General features: G+C 38.8%; 1 protein-coding gene and 1 pseudogene across 9 annotated transcripts in view; one reads left to right on the top strand and one right to left on the bottom strand.

Moving 5' to 3' along the window:
- SENP5 (SUMO specific peptidase 5) overlaps nt 1-22,752 on the top strand; it is a 77,349-nt gene that overhangs the window by 50,752 nt on the left and 3,845 nt on the right. For 6 of the 9 annotated variants that reach the window (XM_037147395.2, XM_037147396.2, XM_053672827.1 and 3 more), the window contains 3 exons: nt 15,772-15,909; nt 18,698-18,781; nt 22,281-22,331. In XM_037147395.2, coding sequence (XP_037003290.2) covers nt 15,772-15,909; nt 18,698-18,781; nt 22,281-22,331 — 273 coding nt within the window. The remainder of the gene's footprint in view (nt 1-15,771; nt 15,910-18,697; nt 18,782-22,280; nt 22,332-22,752) is intronic. The other 3 variants (XM_053672829.1, XM_053672826.1, XM_053672830.1) reach the window with 3 other exon arrangements.
- On the bottom strand, nt 1,684-2,953 carry LOC119050864 (nucleophosmin-like; annotated as a pseudogene).

The raw sequence follows: 22,752 nt of genomic DNA, 5'->3' as shown, positions 1-22,752 counted from the left end.
ATGTGGAGGTGGGGTCAGAGCAGGGAAATGGCGGTGCCCTCCACTGCCGCGGGGACCTGCCGGCCAGGTCCAACCGCCCACTCCCTCGCCTGTCCACCCTCGCACAAATGCGTGACCTCAGTCAACACGCAGCCCCGGGCACGGCTGTCTCCCCCGAGGTCGCTCGCCTGGTTGCTCGCTGGGTCGCTCACTAGGTCTGACCCTGCGCCTGGGTTCCGCGGACCTGAGTGTGTCTGGCCGAGTCCTCCTGTGCAACCCTGCTCCGCCAGCCGCTGGTTTCGCCCCTTACCGGTCAGGCTGAAGAATTTGTTGTTAACGGACTTCCGAAAGTTCAATTTTCCGTGTTCTGGCTGTGTTTTCTGTTGCTAATATTTAGTTGTCTCTAATTTTGGTTGTGTGAGAAGGCACGGCACATCCACCTATGCCTCCATCTTGGCGGAAGTACAGTATTCCTTTCAGGTGTACAACATACTGACTTAACATTACATATCTTAAAAAGTGATCACCATGTTAAGTCTACTAACCATCTGTTGTTATACATTTATTATAACATTATTGATTCTACTCCCCGTGCTGTACATTATAATACCTGTGACTTACTTTGTAACCCGTAATTTGTGCTTTTTAAAAAAATATTTATTTATTTTAGATAGAGTAGAGGAAGGGAGAAAGAGAGGGAGAGAAACATCAGTGTGTGGTTGCCTGTCTTGTGCCCCCTACTGGGGACTAGGGACCTGGCCCACAGCCCAAGCATGTGCCCTCACTGGGAATTGAACCCACGACCCTTTGGTTCTCAGGCCAGTGCTCAACCACAGGGCCGTAATTTGTCTTTTTTATTTCCTTTCACCTTTTTTGCCCATCTCCTTACTCCTCCACTCTGGGAACCATCAGTTTGTTCTCTGTATCTGTGAGGTTTGTTTTTGTTTGTTCATTTGTTTGGTTTTAGATTTCACATGTAAGTGAAACCATACAGTATTTGTCATTTTCTATATGACTTATTTCACTTAGTGTTATATACTTTGTATGTCCATCTTCGTTGTTGCGGATAGTTTTTTTATGGTTGAATAACATTCTGTTGTGTGTGTGTGTCACATCTTATCTATGGACATCTAGTTGCTTCCATATCTTCACTGTTGTAAGTAATGCTGCAGTGAACATAGGGGTGCATATATCTTTTTTAATTAATGTTTTTAGTTTCTTTAGATAAATCCCCATAAGTGGAATTGCTGGGTCATATGGTAGTTTTGTTTTTAAATGTTTGAGAAATCTCCATATTGTTTTCCATAGTGGCTGTACCAATTTACAATCCCAATAGTGTACACTACTTTTCCCTTTTTTGCACAGCCTCATCAACACTTAATCTTCTTTCTTACTTTATTAAAATATTGAAAGTATTTCACACATAAATTTTTGTCTTCCCACCATTTCAATTTGACCTTTACTACTACTGTGTCCTATTGTAACATTTCATGTATACTTATGATCAAGGAGAAGATGGAGTTTCACTTCGAAAACTAAACAGACATTTTTGGACAACACATTGTTGGTAGTGGAACCTGGGCATCATTTATCAGACATAGTAGGAAAAGTTCTTGCTCTGCATTATAAAAGGAATAGCCAGATACCAACTGTTACAGATGTGAAATAAGATGAAAATTTTAACAAACTGTTTAAACTGTTGTCTTAAAGAAACTTGCACCACTGCCAGAGATCTTGAATAGCCTTCTAGTTGGTCATCTAGAAGCAATTTTTCACATAATTGATACATTTAGCTTCCACTTTGGGAAGAGAACTACCTTTTTCTTTTCTTTTTTAAATTATATTTTATTGATTATGCTATTATAGTTGTCCTGATTTTTCCCCCTTAGCTCCCGCTCCGCTCCGCTCCACACCATTGTTCCTGTCCATGGGTCATGCATATAAGTTCTTTGGCTGCTCCATTTCCTCTACTGTACTTTACATCCCCATGGCTGTTCTGTAACTGCCTGTTTATGGTTCTTAATCTCCTCACCTCTCAGTCCCCAACAGCCCCTTCCCATCTGGCAACCATGAAAATGCTCTCCGTATCCGTGATTCTGTCTTTGTTCTTCATATTTTTTTAGTTTGTTTTTTAGATTCAATTGTTGATTTATAATTATTGCCATTTTATTGTTCATAGTTTTGATCTTCTTTTTCTTAAAAAGTCCCTTTGACATTTTGTATAATAATGGTTTGGTGATGATGAACTCCTTTAGTTTTTTCTTGTCTGGGAAGCTCTTTATCTGTCCTTCGATTCTAAATGATGTCTTTGCTGGGTAGAGCAATCTAGTTCTCTCCTTTTCGTAACTTTGAATGTTTTTGCCAGCTTGGGACTCTGTGATTCTTGGACTTGCATGTCTGTTTCCTGCACAAGAGAACCACTTTTTTTCTATACTTGCTTTCATTTTTGCTCTACTGTCTTCTGCAGGCCTGGGTCCTTTTGGTGTTTTCTTTCCTGTTTTTTGAAGGATTGTTGACTTTTTGATCTTGGTGTTAATGGTTCTGACTCTTTTCCATTCTGGTTTGATTTTTTGCTGGAAAATCTCATACAGATTTCTTTATTGGAAGTTTTTCCTCAGCTTCCTCATCATGAAAACCATCATCATTATCTTCATTATCATGATCCTCGTCAGTGGAAAGTTTTACTTTTTTCTGTGGAAACTTGCTACCACTTGTAGGGCAGAATGCTTTCTAGATATACTTAGGGGCTTCACATCCTCTTCCCCGTCATCTTCTGACTCTGCATTGTCCTCCACAGTACTAAGTGCTATGTGCCAAGATGCACAGGCCCTAAACCACACTTGAACTGTAAGACAACAGGCGATATTATTTCAGAGCCACCAAGGGAAACCATTGGCTGGACAGACATTGTCAGAGTTGGTGCCATTGTTACATTAATTGAATTGCCTTCACAGTTCATTGCCTCTGCTTCAACAATGTATAATTCATCCTTTGCACCAGCCCTTAAAATGACCGTTCTTAATTGTTGCTCACTTTCATCATTATCCACCTTAAAGTGATAATCTTTGTCAGTCTTTAGTTCAAAATCAAAAAGATAGTCTTGGGGCCTCGGAGGCTCCTGTCCATGGCTGTCACTCTTCCACCAGGTGGTGGCAAGCAATTAGGTGGGAGAGAAGGCAGATGGACATAAATGACTACTGTTCACATAACAGCTGTACAGGATGCAATCACACCAGAGAAAAGTAACTCTTATTCTTAGTTGTCTTCTTGATAATAGTCCTTCTAACAGGTGTGAGGCGATGTCTCATAGTTTTGATTTGCATTTCCCTGATGATTAGTGATATTGAGCATCTTTTCAATTGGGATGATTAGCGATGTTGGCCATCTCTATGTCGTCTTTGGAGAAATGTCTGTTCAGATCCTCTGCCCATTTTTTAATTGGATTGTGTTTTTGATATTAAGTTGTATGAATTCTTTATATATTTTGGATATTAATCTCTTATTACACATATCATTTGGAAATATTTTCTCCCACTCATAGGTTGCCTTTTAGTTTTGTTGATGGTTTCCTTGGCTGTGCCAAGCCTTTTTTAGTTTTATGCAGTCCCATTTGTTTACTTTCACTGTTGTTGTGTTTTCCTAAGGAGACATATCCAAAAATATTGCTAAGACTGATGTCAGGGAGTTTACTGCTTATGATTTTTTCTAGGAGTTTTGTAGTTTCCGTTCTTACATGTACATCTTTAATCCATTTTGAGTTTATTTTTGTATATAGTATAAGAAAGTGGTGTAGTTTCCATTTTTGCATGTATCTGTTCAGTTTTCCAATATCATTTATTGAAGAGATCGTTTTTCCCCATTGTATATTCTTCTCTTCTTTGTCATATATTAATTGACCATATAGGTGTTTTATTTCTGGGCTCTCTGTTCTGTGGAGAACAGAACACACATGGATCTGTGTGTCTGTTTTTGTGTCAGTATATACTGTTGTTGTTTTTTTTATTGTAACTTTGTAGTATTGTTTGAAATCAGGGAGCATGATATCTCCACCTTTTTATTTCTCAAGATTGCTTTGCCTATTCAGGGTCTTCTTGATATAAATTTTAAAATCATTTGTTCTAGTTGTGTGAAAAATACCATTGGTATTTTGATAGGAATTGCATTAAATCTATAGATTGCTTTGAGTATATGGACATTTTAACAATATTAATTCTTCCAGTCCATGAGCATGCTATATCTTTCTGTGTATTTGTTTCTTCAGTTTCTTTCATCAGTGTCTTAATAGTTTTCTGAGTATAGGTTTTTTGCCTCCTTGGTTGAATTTATGCCTAGGTATTTTATTCTTTTTGATGCAATTGCAAGTCAGTAGTTTTTAAAATTTCTTTCTGATAGTTTGTTATTAGTGTATAGAAATGCAAAAGATTTTTGGATATCAATATTGTTATCCTGCAATTTTACTGAATTCATTTATGAGTTCTAATAGTATTTTGGTGTAATCTTTAGGGTTTTCTATATATAGTATCATATGTGCAAATAGTGACAGTTTTACTTCTTTTCCAATTTGGATGCCTTTCCTTTCCTTTCTTTTGTTTTTTTCTTCTTTTTGTCTGATTGCCCTGGCTAGGATTTCTAATACTATGTTGAATAAAAGTGGTGAGAGTGGGCATCCTTGTCTTTTTCAGATCTTATAGAAAAAAAAATGTTCAGGTTTTCATTGTTGATTATAATATAATGTTAGCTATGAGTTTGTCATGTGTAGTCTTTATTTTGTTGAGGTATGTCCCCACTATACCCACTTCGTTGAGAGTTTTATCATAAACATGTTGAATTTTGGCAAATGCTATTCCGAATCTATTGAGATGATCATATAATTTTTATCCTTCATTTTGTTTATGTTGAGTATCACATTGATAGACTTGAAGATACTGAACCACCCTTGCATCTCTGGAATAAATCCCTCTTGGTCGTGGTGTATGATTCTTTTAATGTAACAGTTTTCAATCTTTTATCTCATGGCACATGTAATCTGATTACTAAAATTCTGTGTCACATCAAAAAATATATTTTTCGCCCATCTGAAAAAAATGGGTATAATTTTGACTTAAAACAGACGGCTATTGTGTTGGCTGTTGTCATTTTTTTATTTGCTAGTCTAAGGGAAAAGACGCCAGTGCTTCAGACCAAATAGTCAGGTATTGCATGTTTTAAAAATTCTCACAACACAAGTGTGTTTCAATACCAGTTGAAAATCACTGTCTTAATGTATTGTTTAATTCAGTTTGCTAATATTTTGTTGAGATTTAAAAAAAAGATTTTACTTATTTTTAGAGAGAGGGGAGGGAGGGAGAAAAGAGTGGGAAAGAAACAACAGTATGTGAGAGAAACATTAATGTGTGGTTGCCTCTTGCATTCCCCCAACTAGGGACCTGGCCTGCAACCCAGGCATATGCTCTGACTAGGAGTTGAACCAAGGACATTTCGGTTTATAGGCCAGCATTCAATCCACTGAGCCACCCCAGCCAGGGCTATTGAGAATTTTTGCATGTGTGTTCATCAGGGATATTGGCTTATAATTTTCTTTTCTTGTATTGCCTTTGGTTTTGGTATCAGGGTAATGTTTGGAAGCTTTCTTTCCTCTTCAATTTTTTTGGAATAGTGTAAGAAGGATAGGTATTCTGCTTTGAATGTTTCATAAAATTAAACTGTGAGGCCATCTGGTTCTGGACTTGTGTTTGTCTGGAGTTTTTTGAATACTCCAGATTCAATTTTATTACTAGTAATCAGTCTTGGAAGATTGTATGTTTTCAGGAATTTATTCATTTCTTTCAGGGTTGTTCAATTTGTTGGTCTAAACTGTTCATAGTAATTCTCTTATAATCCTGTGTATTACTGTGGTGTTGGTTGTCACTATTTCATTTCTGATTTATTTATGTGGGCCCTTCTCTCTTTTTCTATTGATGAAACTGGCTAAACTCTGTCAGTTTTATTTATTTTTAAAGTACTGTATTTTGCTGTGTATAATGTGCACCCATATTTTGGCCCAGACTTTCAGGAAAGAAATCTTTTTTTTTTTTATTTATTATTTTTTTTATTGATTATACTGTTACAGTTGTTCTATTCCCTCCTTCATTCCCCTCCACCCTACCCCCCATCCCCACCGTTATCCCCCCTTTAGTTTATGACCATGTGTCTCAAGTTCTTTAGATTCTATATTTCCCATGCTATTCTTGCCCCCCCCATCTATTTTCTATCTACTGTCTATGCTACTTATTTTCTGTACCTTCTCCCCCCCTTCTCCTCCTCCCACTCCCCTGTTGCTAACCCTCCTTGAGATCTTCATTTCTATGTTTCCACTCCTGATCTAGCTGTCCTTTTAGTTTGCTTTTGTTTTAGGTGTGGTTGTTAATAACTGTGAGTTTGCTGTCCTTTCACTGTTCATGTTTCTTTAACTTCTTTCTCTTAGATAAGTCCCTTTAACATTTCATATAATAAGGGCTTGGTGATGATGAACTCCTTGAATTTGATCTTATCTGAGAAGCACCTTATCTGTCCTTCCATTCTAAATGAAAGTTTTGCTGGATAGAGCAATCTTGGTTGTAGGTCTTTGGATTTCATGACTTGGAATACCTCTTTCCAGCCCCTTCTTGCCTGTAAGGTCTCTTTTGAGAAATCTGCTGATAGTCTGATGGGGACTCCTTTGTAGGTGACTGTCCCCTTAGCTCTTGCTGCTTCTAGGATTCTCTCCTTCATTTTAATTTTGGCTAATGTAATTATGATGTGCCTTGGTGTGTTCCTTCTTGGGTCCAACTTCTTTGGGACTCTCTGAGCTTCCTGGATTTCCTGGAAGTCTATTTCCTTTGCCAGATTGGGGAAATACTCCTTTATTATTTGTTCAAATAAGTTTTCCACTGGTGGCTGTGCCTTTCCCCCTTCTGGTACCCCTATAATTCGGATGTTGGAGCGTTTAAAGATGTCCTGGAGGTTCCTAAGACTCTCCTCATTTCTTTGAATTCTTGCTTCTTGACTCTTTTCTGTTTGGCCATTATTTGCTTTCTTCTGGTCCACTCCATTGATTTGAGTCCCAGTTTCCTTTTCATTGCTATTGGTGTCCTGTGCAATTCCATTGATTTCAATTAGTTTTGCCTTCATATGTTTGTCTAATTTGTCGGTATAATCAACCAGTTCTGTGAGGATCCTGATGACCAGGGTTTTAAACTGTGCGTCTGAGAGTTTTGCTCTTTCTTCATAGCTTAGATCTATGGGCTCTGGGGCTTTGAGATCTTCTTGTGACATTTTTGGTCTGTTCTGGCCCTTTCAGTGTGAGAAGCGGTGCCTTGGACTCCCAGGTCACTGGGTTGTGACGCTGTATGTGGGGGCGTGGTCAGAGCGGGGAAATGGCGACCCCCTCTGCTGTTTCTCACAGCTGGGTGGGAGGAGGTTTAGGTGGTTCATGGGGCCACTCAGAGTTGCTGGGTTATGACGCTGTATGTGGAGGTGGGGTCAGAGCAGGGAAATGGCAGCGCCCTCCACTGCCGCTTACGGCGGGGACCCGCAGGCCCCCAACCGCTCACTCCCTCGCCTGTCCGCCCGTGCACAAATGCGCGACCACAGTCAACACGCAGCCCTGCTCCCCCACTGTCTCCCCGGCGGTCACTCGCCTGGTGGCTCACTCGGTCTCTCACTAGGTCCAACCCTGCGCCTGGATTCCGCACGCCTGAGTCCGTCTGACTGAGACCTGTGCAATCCTGCTTCACCAGCCGCTGGTTTCGCCCCTTACCGGTCAGGCTGAAGAATTTGTTGTTAACGGACTTCCGAAAAGTTCAATTTTCCGTGTTCTGGCTGTGTTTTCTGTTGCTAATATTTAGTTGTTCTAAACTTGGTTGTGTGAGAAGGCACGGCACATCCACCTATGCCTCCATCTTGGCGGAAGTCCCCTAATTCAGTTTTTTATTTTTTTATATTTAGAAACAAAACTGATTATTGTATTTCAGGGTATTATTTTGCATACAGATATCATTATTGCTTTCTAGAATTTTACTTTTAACACGTAAGCGTAAATAAGAGAAAAACATTTATATAGGTACAGAATTAGTACTACCCTTGTATAATGCACATCCTTATTTTTTCCTAAAAAATTTGGGCAAAAAAATGCACGTCATACATGGCAAAATAAGGTACTAGTATTTACTTCATTAATCTTTTCTGTTGTTGTTGAAGTTTCTATTTTATTAATTTCCATCCTGATCTTTATTATTTCCATTATCCCACTTACTTTGGGCTTTGTTTGCTCATTTTCTAGTTCCTTTAGTGTAAGGTTAAATTGTTTGAGAGGTGTTTTGTTTGTTTCTTGAGGTAGGCCTTGTATCACTGTAAACTTCCCTCTTTGAACTGTCTTTGCTGTGTTCCATAGATTTTGGAAAGTGTTTCCATTTTCATTTGTCTCAAGAAAATTTTTTTAAATAAGATTCTTTTTTTGAAAGGTTTTATTTAGCTATTTTTAGAGAGAGAAGAAGGGAGGGGGAAAGAGGGAAACATCAAGGTGTAGTTGCCTTTCACGTGTGCTCCCTGCTGGGGACCAGGCCTGTGTCCTGACTGGGCATCAAACCAGCGACCCTTTGGTTTGCAGACCGCCACTCAATCCACTGAGCCACACCAGCCAGAGCAAGATAGATTTTTTTATTTCCTCTTTAATTTCTTCTTTTACCCATTGGTTGTTTAACAGCATGTTTTTTTAGCCTCCAAATATTAGTGTTCCTTTTTTTCCAGTTTTCATCTTGTAATTATTATTTAGATCCGTAGCATTATGTTTGAAAACAATACTTGATGTGATTTCAGTCTTCTTAAATGTCTTAAAATTTTTGTGGTATAAGGTGATCTATGCTGGGGAGTCCTCCTCCATGTGCACTTGAAAAGAATGTATATTCTGTTGTTTTGGGATAGAATAGTCTGTGTATTTATTAATTCCATGTTGTATAATGTGTCATTTAAAGCCGATGTTTCCATGTTATTTCTGTCCATTGTTGTAGGTGAGGTATTTAAGTCCCCTACTATGAGTATTATTATACTACTGTCAGTCTTTCCTTTTATGTCAGCTAATATTTTGCTTTACGTGTTGAGGTGTTCCTGTGTTGAGTATGTTGAGTGCATTGATGTTTACAAGTGTTGTAACTTCTTGTTGGTGTGCCCTTCTTTCTCTTCTTCTTACAGTCTTTGTTTTAAAGTTTATTTTGTCTGATACTAGATTTGCTACCCCAACTTTCTTTTTATTTTCACTTCCATGAAATACTTTTTCTTGTCACTTCTTAGTGTATGTCTTTTGTTCTGAAGTGAGTGTCTTTTAGGAAGAATATATATAGTTCTCACATAATTTCTTAATTATGAGGTCTGTCCAGAAAATATCCAGCCCTGTAATATGAAAAAGAGACATTAAAGAAGATATAAGAAACATTGTACATAGGACAATGCTGCCTCAGTTCCCTTCAAAGTAGGCACCTTGGGACCTCACACAGTTCTCCCAGTTGCCATCAACTGCCCCATTGTATTTTCCTGAATCTCATCAACAGTCTGAATTTTCTTTCCTTTCAAAGATGATTTTAGTTTTGGGAAAAGCCAGAGGTTAGAGGGCACCAGTTCTGGGCCATAAGGAGGCTGAGTCACCTGGGTGATTTGATGTTTTGCCAAAAAAACTCTGCACAGGACGTGATGTACGAGCAGGCAGTTTTTTGTGTTGAAGCTGCCAATCTCCAGTCACCCGTAGCTGCAGCCATCAGAGTCATCCAAATAGTTTCTGGAGGAACATTTGAGCTTAATGCAAAATTTGATGCAGATTCATTGCTCTATTCGCTCAGTCATTTTTTAATGCGATGGCCACACAGTACACGTGCCCACTCAGTGGCATCACTGCACCCACTGACTAGCATAGTGAAGTTGTCATTGTTCATGCATATTCATTCCAGTCCACTCTCCTTGGCTGCCAGGTTACATTGATGTTGCACAAACCATTTTCATATATTAACAATAGCTGTACTTTTTCCACACAGACCTCATATATATATAAAGTTATGTCTGTATGTATGCATAAAAATTAATATATTAAAAAAAAATAGCCCTGACCATTGTGGCTTAGTTGGTGTTGTGAGGCAAAGTGAAAGGTTGCTGGTTCAATTCTTGGCCAGGGCACGTGCCTGGGTTGCAGGTTTGGTCTCAGTCAGGTGTATACGAGAAGTTTTTATCTCTCAAATTGATATTTCTTTTTTTTTTTAAATTTTTTTATTGATTATGCTGTTACAGTTGTTCTATTCCCCCTTTATTCCCCTCCACCCTACCCCCCATCCCCACCATCACCCCCCCTTTAGTTTATGACCATGTGTCTCAAGTCCTTTAGATTCTATATTTCCCATGCTATTCTTGCCCCCTTCTATTTTCTATCTACTGTCTATGCTACTTATTTTCTGTACCTTCTCCCCCCTTCTCCTCCTCCCACTCCCTGTTGCTAACCCTCCTTGAGATCTTCATTTCTATGTTTCCACTCCTGATCTAGCTGTCCTTTTAGTTTGCTTTCGTTTTAGGTGTGGTTGTTAATAACTGTGAGTTTGTTGTCCTTTCACTGTTCATGTTTCTTTAACTTCTTTTTCTTAGATAAGTCCCTTTAACATTTCATATAATAAGGGCTTGGTGATGATGAACTCCTTGAATTTGATCTTATCTGAGAAGCACCTTATCTGTCCTTCCATTTTAAATGAAAGTTTTGCTGGATAGAGCAATCTTGGTTGTAGGTCTTTAGATTTCATGACTTGGAATACCTCTTTCCAGCCCCTTCTTGCCTGGAAGGTCTCTTTTGAGAAATCTGCTGACAGTCTGATGGGGACTCCTTTGTAGGTGACTGTCCCCTTAGCTCTTGCTGCTTCTAGGATTCTCTCCTTCATTTTAATCTTGGCTAATGTAATTACGATGTGCCTTGGTGTGTTCCTTCTTGGGTCCAACTTCTTTGGTACTCTCTGAGCTTCCTGGATTTCCTGGAAGTCTATTTCCTTTGCCAGATTGGGGAAATACTCCTTTATTATTTGTTCAAATAAGTTTTCCACTGGTGGCTGTGCCTTTCCCCCTTTTGGTACCCCTATAATTCGGATGTTGGAGCGTTTAAAGATGTCCTGGAGGTTCCTAAGACTCTCCTCATTTCTTTGAATTCTTGCTTCTTGACTCTTTTCTGTTTGGCCATTATTTGCTTTCTTCTGGTCCACTCCATTGATTTGAGTCCCAGTTTCCTTTTCATTGCTATTGGTGTCCTGTGCAATTCCATTCATTTCAATTAGTTTTGCCTTCATATGTTTGTCTAATTTGTCGGTATAATCAACCAGTTCTGTGAGGATCCTGATCACCAGTGTTTTAAACTGTGCGTCTGTGAGTTTTGCTATTTCTTCATCGCTTAGATTTATTGGCTCTGGGGCTCTGAGATCCTCCTGTGCCATTCTTGGTCTGTTCGGGCCCTTTAAATGGGAGAAGCGGCGCCTTGGATTCCCAGGTCTCTGGGTTGTGACGCTGTATGTGGGGGGCGTGGCCCGGAGCGGGGAAATGGCGACCCCCTCTGCCGCTTCTCACAGCTGGGTGTGGAGGAGCAGTGCCTTAGGTGGTTCACCTGGGCCGGGCCACTCAGAGTCGCTGGGTTATGACGCTGTATGTGGAGGTAGGGTCAGAGCAGGGAAATGGCAGCGCCCTCCACTGCCGCTTGCCTGCCGTGGGGACCTGCCGGCCCGGTCCAACCGCCCACTCCCTCGCCTGTCCACCCTCGCACAAATGCGCGACCTCAGTCAACACGCAGCCCCGGGCCCGGCTGTCTCCCCCTCGGTCGCTCGCCTGGTTGCTCGCTGGGTCGCTCACTAGGTCTGACCCTGCGCCTGGGTTCCGCGGACCTGAGTGTGTCTGGCCGAGTCCTCCTGTGCAACCCTGCTCCGCCAGCCGCTGGTTTCGCCCCTTACCGGTCAGGCTGAAGAATTTGTTGTTAACGGACTTCCGAAAAGTTCAATTTTCTGTGTTCTGGCTGTGTTTTCTGTTGCTAATATTTAGTTTTCTCTAATTTTGGTTGTGTGAGAAGGCACGGCACATCCACCTATGCCTCCATCTTGGCGGAAGTCTCCTGATATTTCTTTTTCCCACTTTCTCCCTTCCTTCCTCTTTCTAAAATGAATGAATGAATGAATAAATAAATAAATAATTTAAAAGGAAAAGATCTGGAAAGATACAACTAAGCGTATCTTTTTATTTGTGTTTTCTAATTTTATTTTTAAAATGTTTTTATAATTAAAATTTTTTTAACTCACCTTTTTACTGAAGTAAAATGGATATATAAAATTATATAAGTTTCAGGTCTGCAATATAATGAGGTTTGTGTATACTACAAAGTGATCACTACCCAAAGTCTAGTTACATCACCACATAATTGATACCTTCACTCATACTGCCCACCCCTCAACCTTTTTCCCATCTGGTGATCACCAATCTGTTCTCAGTATCTATGAGATTGGTATTATTTGTTTGTTAAGTGTTTTATTTTAGTTTCCACATTTAAATGAAATCATGTGGTATTTTCTTTTTCCATCTGACTGACTTCACTTAGCATAATACCCTCTAGAGCCATTCATGTTGCAAGAGGCAAGATTTTATTCTTTCTGTATACATCACACCTTTATCAGATAAGTTCATCCACTGATAGAAACTCAGGTTGTTTCCATATCTTGGCTATTGTAAATAATGTTGCAATTAAACATGGGGGTTCATACCCAGTAGTGGCATAGCTGGATCATATGGTAGTTTTCTTAATATGTTGAGGAATCTCCATACTGTTTTCCATAAATCTTATTTTTTTAATTTTATTAATTTATTTTTAGAGAGAGGGGAAGGGAAGGAGAAAGAAAGGGAAAGAAGCATCAAATGTGTGGTTGCCTCTCACATGCCCCCACTGGGAACATAGCCCACAACCCAGGCATGTGCCCTGACTGGAAATCCAACCAGTGACCTTTAATTTCATAGGCTGGTAGCGCTCAGTCCGCTGGGCCACACCAGCCAGGGCAAATCTTCTTATTTTTTAATCATTAAAGGCTTGTAAAGAGATTCTAGTTAGATTCTCCAACCATAGTGTTAAGGACATCAGGAACCTTGGTGGTCCAGTTTTTAGAGCTTCTCAAGTTGTATAATTCAGTGTTTGAAAGGTTCAGCTTGGTCCAGAAAATTTCCGGAGGGTCTTAATTTCTGGCCCTTCCTTTTCTGTTTGGGTGGTCGCCCAACTCAGAGTATTTAGGAATGCTTTGGGAACCTCAGAGAACATGCCATACCACTCTCCAGACCTCCTGGCTAGGAATACATTCTCCAATCTGCAATCAGCTGACCTGCAGAACTGCTCTCATTCACCTGTTTCCCAGATTCATATGCTGAGATGTTTCCGTTATTGATTATCTCACAGTTTCCATGGTCAGGAATTGAGGTATGGCTTAACTGGGTCATCTGCTCAGGTTCTCAGTAGCCTGCACTCAAGGATTCAGCCAGACTGCATTCTCACCTTCCAAGCTCTTTCAGGTTGGTGGCAGAATTCAGTATGTCATGGCATGACTGAGGTCCTCAGCTTCTAGAGGTTACCCTTCTCCACAGACAGCTCACAGCATGTCTGTATGCTCATCCCAAAATGTTTCTTTTTGAGAAGAATATAAATTTGTTGTCATTTAATACTGTATTTTAAGCATGATTTCTTGTTTTAGATACTCAGAATTTTTGAGCTGGAAAGAACCAATTGTCAGTCCTTTCGAATATTTCTTTCTCTCCATCTCCCAGGTTTATGGATACAGAAACTGAAAAACAGAAGTGCTAAAATGCTTGCTCCAAGGTCATGTATTATGTGTTCTAGAACAGGACCTTATCTGAGTATTAGAAAGCAAGAAAGCCTTGAGAACATTCAGCTATTTTAAACTAGACTTGTAATTTTTTAACCAAAGGAATCTCTAAAATTATCTTTAAATGTACCTGAAGAAGTCCTGGCTGGTGTGGCTTAGTGGGTTGAGCACCACCCTGCAAACCAGAAGGTTGCTGGCTTGAGTCACAGTCAGGGCCCATGCCTGGGCTGCAGGCCAGGTCCCCAGCTGGGGGAGTGCAGGAGTCAACCAACTGATACATTTCTCACACATGGATGTTTCTCTCCCTCTTTCTCTCTTCCCTCTCTTTAAAAATAAATAAGTAAGTAAGCAAGCAAGCAAATAAATAAATAAATAAAAGAAACCCTTTAAAAAAATTAAAGTACCTGAAGAAAATAAATTTATTAACTTTTTTTTTACAAATTTGTAGTTTATTAAACACCTACTACTTTGTCATCCATAACTAGAATTGAGTGGAATTGCAAATATTTCTATATTGTAAAGGATATTATATCATGATATAAAGGATGCATTAGGATGTAAAGGGTACGTAGGGTATTATCAGGGATACTATTCATCCTCAGCTATTAACAATGATAATAGCTAAGATTTACTGGATTATCACTCTCAAAAACGTCGTAAGGTAGGTACTTTTGTTGTCTGTATTTCATATGGTGTAAATTGAAACACAGCTGTGAAAATTGCCAGAGTCATCTGGCTGATAAATGCAAGAGCCACAATTTGAACTTGACCAGACACTTAAGAGCCCATAATCTTAACTACTAAATTGAGTTTGTAGAAAGACAAAAGCTTTATAGCCCTCTTTTCTAATACCATGGTGCTTTTCTAATAAGAATTGAGTTTCAGTCAAATATGTACACAAGAAAATTAGTTAAGCATAAAATAAGGGGCCAAGTCATATTTGACAGTTGATAAGCACAGGTTTAGCAATTTGAATGGAAAGTGGTGCTTTCTGTGTCATCAGTTTTCTTTTCTTTCTTTCTTTTTTAAGAGCAATGTTTGTGTATAGCCTTTTATTTAAGCCTGTTCAGTGGAAGAGTATAGGACTGAGCATGGATTGAAAGATAAAATTCTGGTTACTTCTACACCTGAGAATGTTGGTTGGCAGACAAAGGCATTGGAAGTGTGTTTCCATTGGAAACTCTAGTATACAGCTGAAACCAATTTCTGCATTGCACTTGGTGTACTGTTATTTCTCTTCATGTTTTCAAAACTACAGTATCCCAGAAGCATATGGTTCAGTAAGCTCTGTAGGTAATACTGGGAAGCACATGAAGGTAGGCACAACAATTTGTGCAGTGATGTTTGTTATGGTGTGCTCTTAGGTTTTTCTGGATTATGGTAATGTTATTACTTGTAGAGTTGTGACAAGCTAAAGGGTTAAAAGGACTTTGAGAATCCTCCCTATTTATGCTGGAGCTGTGTGTCCTTCATTGGCAAAGCAAAATGTAGAACTGGCCTCCTTTCTCCCCACCACCAAATTATTTATTTATTTATTTTTAGAGAGAGGGGAAAGGAGGGAGAGAAACATCAGTTGGGTGCCTGTCGCACACCTCCAACCAGTGACCCAGCCTGCAACCCAGACACGTGCCCTGACCAGGAACCAAGCTGGCAACCTTTAGATCTGCAGGCCAGTGCTCAATCTACTGAGCTACACCAGCCAGGGCTCTGTGTCATCAGTTTACTTATTGTGTATTATAGCTTGGTAGTTACGTGGACTTCAGACTAAGACCTGGCTTCAAATTCTGGCTTCACCACTTCCCAGTTTTATGACTTGGGCAGGTCAAAGGTCAAGAAATGAAGCTACTGTTCATTATTGTTGATTTGGATAGCCCGTGGTGATGGCTGCATTTCTTTTTCTTGTCTTGATTAGGTGGATCTGTTTAAAAAGAGTCTTCTGTTGATTCCTATTCACCTGGAAGTCCACTGGTCTCTCATTACTGTGACACTCTCTAACCGAATTATTTCATTTTATGATTCCCAAGGCATTCATTTTAAATTTTGTGTAGAGGTAAGTTAATATGCTGCCTATTTTTTTATATATATCTTGTGATTGACCAAATATTTTCTTGGCTCTAGATACAGTAGCATAAGTCAATACCAAGGGGATCAATTTCTGACATAAACACCCACTGAAATGTTTGCAGAGAAAAGGACTACTAGAGAGAGGACTATCCAGGTGGGAGCAGGTGTATGTCTATAGTCTGGATCCCTCTCTGAGACACATTCCTTATTTGGGTTTTATCAGATTTTATTGTGCCTTTCTGTTAACACTTTATTTCGAATGTGGATAGAAGTAATTTTCCTTGGTTTCTCTTAGAGCTGAAATTTGCTTGTATCTTCAAGATAATTCTGTAGACTGAATTATAACCAAGAGAATCAGCTGGCAAATATGAGCTTTCAATGAGGTGGTGGGATATAAAGCAAGAAAATTCAGTAGGTTTCTTAATTTTTCTGCACTGGTAAGAACCAATTAGAAATTGTAACTGAACAGAGAAAGATTTCATTTTCAAAAGTAACAAAGACACAGAATTTTCAGAAATATACTCTAGCAAAAAATGTGGAAGTTTTTAAAGATAAAAACTAAAATATTTGAAGGAAATCTGAACAGATGGGAAGATGGACACACTCAGTATTAGAAAGTGATCAATTCTTCCCAAACTAATATATACCAATTTCTGTCCTAATTAGTTTTCCATCAGGTTTTTGAATGAAACGTGGTCAGCTCATCATAAAATTCATGCGCATGAACAACTAAAATAGTTTTGAAGTAGATCAGTGAAAGATGGAATACTTGGTCTGCTAGGTGTCAAACCATATCATAAAGTGGTTTTTTTTTTAAGATTTTATTTATTTATCTTTAGAGGGGAAGGGAAGGAGAGAGGGAGAGAACATCAATGTATGGTTGCCTCTCGTGAGTCCCCTGCTGGGAACTGGCCTGCAACCCAGGCATGTGCCCTGACTAGGAATTGAACTGCAATCCTCTGGTTCACAGGCCTGTGCTCAATCCACTGAGCTACACCAGCCAGGGCCATATCATGAAGTTTTAATAACTAAAAACTATGTTTATATTTATTTAGGAATAGACAAATAGATTGGTGATACAGCATAGAGAATCTAGAAACAACTCATGTATAGGTGGAAACTTAGTATATGATAAAGTTAGGAAGGAACAGGCTCTTCAATATATGTCATTGGGAAAATTAACTGTCTACTTGAAAAGTAAAATATAGATCCTTACTTCATACTATTTATAAAGAGAAATTCCAGACAGAATAATGACCTAAATGTAAAACACAAACCTACAAAAGTTAGAATATAATATAGAAGATGTTAAATTCTTAGAGTAGGGAAGGCATTCTTACACAGAACCAGAAAAAAAAAAGCAAAAGACATAAAGGAACAGATTGATAAATAATAATGTATCATAATTTAAAACTTCTGTATGTCATAAAGTAAAAAGACAGGGGATAGACTTGAAAAAAATGTTTGTAACCTATATAATAGACACTATCCAGAATATATAAAGAGTTCCTACAAGTAAATAAGAAAAAGAAGTATCTAATAAAATGAGTAATTTTTAGGAAAAATGCATTTAATCATTAAACACATGAGAGATGCTTGCTTGGCCTCACCAGAGATACAGGAAATGCAAATACGGTTCCGTTTATTTTGCCTGTTGTATTAGGAAAAGTTTAGTGGTATTCAGTTGTTTATGTAGGTAAAACGAAACAAGACATTCTCATATTTTCTGGTGGAATGTGTACTTGAACAATTGCAATTCTAATCATTTCTAAGTGCCTTGTAAATTATTGCTTACCCATTCCATTTCTTGGTGTCTAGTCCATAGAAATGTATTTGCACATAAGGATGGGGCACGCACCAGGATTTTCATTGCAGCATTATTGATAATAGTGAAAAATCAAAACAGCCTAAATTTAGCTCTGCCGACAGATTAGTTAAATACGTATACTGTGGTATAATCACACTGGTAAACTGACCAAAGCAGTTAATAAGAATATAGATGTCTGTATTCTAAAATGGGAAGATCTCAAAGACATACTAAGTTTAAAAAAGCAAGTTGCAGGAATATTACAGTATAACACTTAATGGAAATAAAATACATACATGCATGTATATATACACACATAAACATACACACACATGCTTCTACTCTTCCTTTCGGAAGGATTGATTTATCTCCTGTAACTTCTGATTTCACTCTTAGAAGAGGTATCAGAGAAAGATAGGCATGATGAGGTTGAGGGCATAAGGGAAAATTTGAAACTTTGGTAGGCTTCATTTAAGTAGAAATTTCAGCGATGGATCTGCCTCTATTTAGTGTTTAGAATGGGTTTAATTATACTTCAACAAATTGAATAATACCTTTACCTGTAGTTCTCAAAAGTATGGAAACAGGAATGTGTTTCATTTAGTTTCAGCTATTAATGATTTCTGCCATGAGTTCCTTCCCTCTGTTGAGCATGAGTAATTTTTAAGTATCAGGTACAGTGGGTTAACCGAGTGCTGAAAAAAGCCAACCATCTCATAAAAGGTTCTTATTACAACATATATTGGTGTCCACAGTCTAAGTGCGCACCTGAGTACAGAGGGTTAGAGTCCTTAGTGTTACAAAATAAAAGGTCTGAAGTAAAGTTCCAGCCTCAAACTTGTTCATGCATATTCTGCCCAACGGTGGGGCCATAGTATCCTCTTTTGCTTCTATCTGCTGTGGGCAGGTTCCATTTTTCACCAAATCATGGACCATAGCATCTATGTTTTGGTTTCTTTTCAACCAGAATATAAAAAAGTATTTGCTGACTGAAGCCAGAGAAAAAAATAGACCTGAATTTCTTCAGGGTTGGCAGACTGCTGTTACAAAGGTAAGTCAGTGATAAAAATGAAAACCCAGACTTTTCAAGGGGATGGGAGTATCAGAGGGTTGGGTGTCTTTAAAAGCATTTTTAGATTGATGATGAACATACCAATGAAGAGTCTAGAGGCTGCAGGGAAGCAGCTCAAAACCTTACTGTTCATCATCTGGCCGCTGTTTCCCAGTACTTGCTGGAAACAGACAAGTTTAGTCATTTCATCCCTGGGGCAGCTGATGATGATATAGTTGCTCCACTGGGGTGGGTGGGGGATAGATATATGATTTATATAAACAAATAAATTTATTTGAATTATATTTTTATTAAATATATAATTATTTAGATATAAAAGATTTATATATAAATATATATATTTTATATATACACACTTTTTTTTTTTTTTTTGGTGGCACCTACTTCTTGCCTCAATGACTATTTTGGAAAGGGAGTAAATACTCTGAGCTGCTCTCCAGGCATTTGGGGAACACAGTGAACTGAGAGCTTCAGCCTGAGCACAATCTGGAAGCAGCACTATGTTTGGCTCATAGACATCTAAAAGCTCTATGTGGGTCACAGTGCCCAGGTGTAGCCTCTCAGAACAAGCCACCTTGTTTTATTCAGCCCGGCACCTTGTTTCTGCCAGTTACCTGGCAGCAGCACTGAGCTCTCGCTTAACTGTTACAAATACTAGTGTCTTACATTTTAATGGTCAGTGCTTTCTTGTTTTCAAAGTGTTTTGGCTTGTGTGATCTCATTTGATCCTTATAGCCTGTGAGGTAACTGGTCATTTCGGGATAAGCATTTCTTTATTCTATAGATTAAAAAAAAATAAAACTGAAGCCTAGGTGTGACCTTCCCTAGAGGCCATCAAAACTATTGGTAGTCAGGTCCTTGAACTCAGGTCTGTCTGGATCTTTATTTTAAAAAATTTTTTTAAATTGTTCTCTGACAGTTGTCCCAATTTCCTCTACTACCACCCCCGTTACTGTCCCCTGTCTGGATCATTGACACAATGTTAAAAATGCAGTCTTGAAACAAACCTTTAACCCAAAACTAAAGGGACAAGATGAATTTGTTCATCCTTAAACTGAACCTAGTACTAAATTTTATATACTTATTTTTAAAATATATTTTATCGATTATGCTATTACAGTTGTCCCATATTTTTCTACCCTTTATTCCCCTCTGCCCTGCACCCCCTTCCCACCAGCATTCTACCTTGGCTTAGTTCATGTTCATTGGTCATACATGGAAGTACCTTGGCTTCTTCATTTCCTATACTATTCTTAAACTCCCCTTATCTATTATTTTCTACCTACTGTTTATGATTCTTATTCCCTGTACCTTTTTCCCCATTCTCCCTTCTCTGCATCCCCGTTGATAACCTTCCGTGTAATCTCCATCTCTGTGATTCTGTTCCTGTTCTTGTTGTTTGCTTAGTTCCTGTTTCTGTCTCCTTTTCTTTTGCCGCTTTTATGATTTTCCTTATCTTTAATTTTGGGTAATGTAATTATGATGTACATTGGTATGTGCTTCTTTGGGTTCAAGTAATTTGGGACTCTCAGAACTTTGTGTACTTCTGGAAGTCTATTTCCTTTGCCAGATTGGGGAAGTTCTCCTTCATTGGTTTTTCAAGTAAGTTTTCAATTTCTTGCTTTTTCTCTTCTTCTGGTATCCCTGTGATTCAGATGTTGGAACATTTAAAGTTGTCCTGGAGGTTCCTAAGCCTCTCCTCATTCTTTTGAATTCTTGTTTTTTTATTATGTTCTAGTTGAATGTTTCTTTCTTCTTTCTGGTCCAAATTGTTGATTTGAGTCCTGGTTTCCTTCCCTTTCCTGTATATTTCTCTTTATTGCACTCTGCGTAGCCTTTACTTCTGTCTTTCAACCATACTCAACCACTTTTGTGAGCATCCTAATTGCCAGTGTTATGAACTCTACATCTGATAGGTTGGCTCTTCATTGCTTAGTTCTGTTTTTGGAGCTTTGATCTGTTCTTTCATTTGAGGCATATTTCTTTGTCTCTGCATGCCTCTTACATTGTAAAGGGTGGAGCCATAGGTATTTGCCACTGAATGGCAACCCCCCATTGCTGTGTTGTGGTGCTGTATGTGGGGAAGGGGTCAGAGAGGGAGCATTGCTGCTCCTTGGTGCCCAGCAGGGTTTCAGTCACTTCTTTCGCTACCCATAAGCAAATTGGACCCTTGAGGTGCTGATTCCTGGGTGGATGGGTTTGTATGCTTGGTAGGACCCCGTGAGTCTCTCCAATGAACTCTCCTATGAGTCTGGGAGTTTCTCTCACCACCACAACCTGTGTAGATTTTTATAGCCAGAGGTTTTGAGGCTTTATTTCTCTGCGCTGGAAACCTGGGTTTCGTGGTATGTCTGGCTCCCCAGTTGTTCCTCCTGGTTTATCTGCATGTGAATGTGGAACCGCCGGCCACTGCCTTGCTGAGTATCTTCTCCACCCCTTCTACTAGTCTGAGTGAGTGTTTCTTCTCTAACTCCTTGGTTGTCAAACTTCCATAGTTAGATTTTTCTGGTTGTTTCGGTTATTTTTTATTTTTAAATTTGTTGTTGACCTTTTGGTTGTACAAGGAGGCAAAGTATATCTACCTACTTGCCCACTTGGCCAGAAGTCCCAAGTACTATGTTTTAAACTTAAACTTAAATGCCCTGGCTGATGCTGCTTAGTGGATTGAGCACCCAGCCTACAAACTGGTAGGTCACCTATCAAACTGATAGGTTTGATTCCCTGTCAGGGCTCATGCCTGGGCTGCGGGCCAGGTCCCCATTTGGGGCAGAAAAGAAACAACCAATGGATGTTTCTCTCCCTCTTTTTCTCACTCAGTTCTCCTCTCTGAAAATAAAGAAAATATTTTTAAAAACTTAAGTTTTGTTTTAAATAACTTAGTATATTAGTTCAAATTAGAATTGAACTTGTAAATTTTCTGAATTTACCCAGATAGAATATGTAGGCATTCTCCTAAATTCATTCATTCATTCTCCTAAATTTAGACAGGATCTTTCATATTCCCACTTTAGGAAGGATATAGTAACAGTTCTTCTGAAAACATACCATTTACCTTTATAATTTCTTTCCTTAGTAGGACACAGTTGTATAATACGAGACAAAAAGTGAAGACTGCTAAGCAGGATTGTGACTGGTTAAGTGTTCAGAGTCTAGGTACATGTTCTCTGATCCACAAGTTCATTGTTAGTGAATTCATAGCAAAGCTAATAATCCAAATGGAAGTCTTTAAGTAGGGTTTTATTCGATTTCCCATTTTTCATATTTAGGCAGAATGTTCTATAAATTGTGGTTTACTGATAACTCTTTTCATGTGGCCAAATGCCTCCATTAAATCAAACATTTTAAATACCAGAGGTGCAAACCAGCTGTCCTGGCTAGAGACTTCCTGTCTCTTGCTCATTTTTCTATAAAAACAATATTTCTTATCTGAAGAGTAGGACTTGGTCTTATTTTAATGATCATTTTGTTTTCCCCTCAGTGTATTCCACAGCAGAAAAATGACAGTGACTGTGGAGTCTTTGTGCTCCAGGTAATGAAATACCTTTTTTTCCCTTCAGAATTTACAATGTGTGAGTTAAATTTGTTGGGCTTAGAGAGGCAAGATAGTAGTCCCTGTGATGTGTACATGGAACTAGCTACAGTTAACAGGTTAGTTTTTCTTCCTCCCTTCCTTTCTTGTTGAGAAGCAGTAGTTTCTATATTTTCAGATGTTATCATTGGAAGACCACCTTTGAAAGTCAAGCATGTATAATTGATACCATCCATGTCTTATCAGAGGTTATTAGTAAGCCACTCTGGAAGCTGATCAGAATTTCTCCATATCATAGACCTTTGACAATTGCAGAACAGCTATAAGTCTATAGCAAATGGTCTTTTAGCCACAGAGTAAAAACTATTCAGATTTTAAATAATGGCCACTTTCAGGGGATATTTGTTCTATTAGGTTCCTT

Source organism: Artibeus jamaicensis, unplaced genomic scaffold (genome assembly GCF_021234435.1).
Source record: "Artibeus jamaicensis isolate MK-2021 breed Jamaican fruit bat unplaced genomic scaffold, CSHL_Jam_final contig_793, whole genome shotgun sequence".
Taxonomy (NCBI): domain Eukaryota; kingdom Metazoa; phylum Chordata; class Mammalia; order Chiroptera; family Phyllostomidae; genus Artibeus; species Artibeus jamaicensis.
This window is presented reverse-complemented; position numbering and strand designations above follow the sequence as displayed.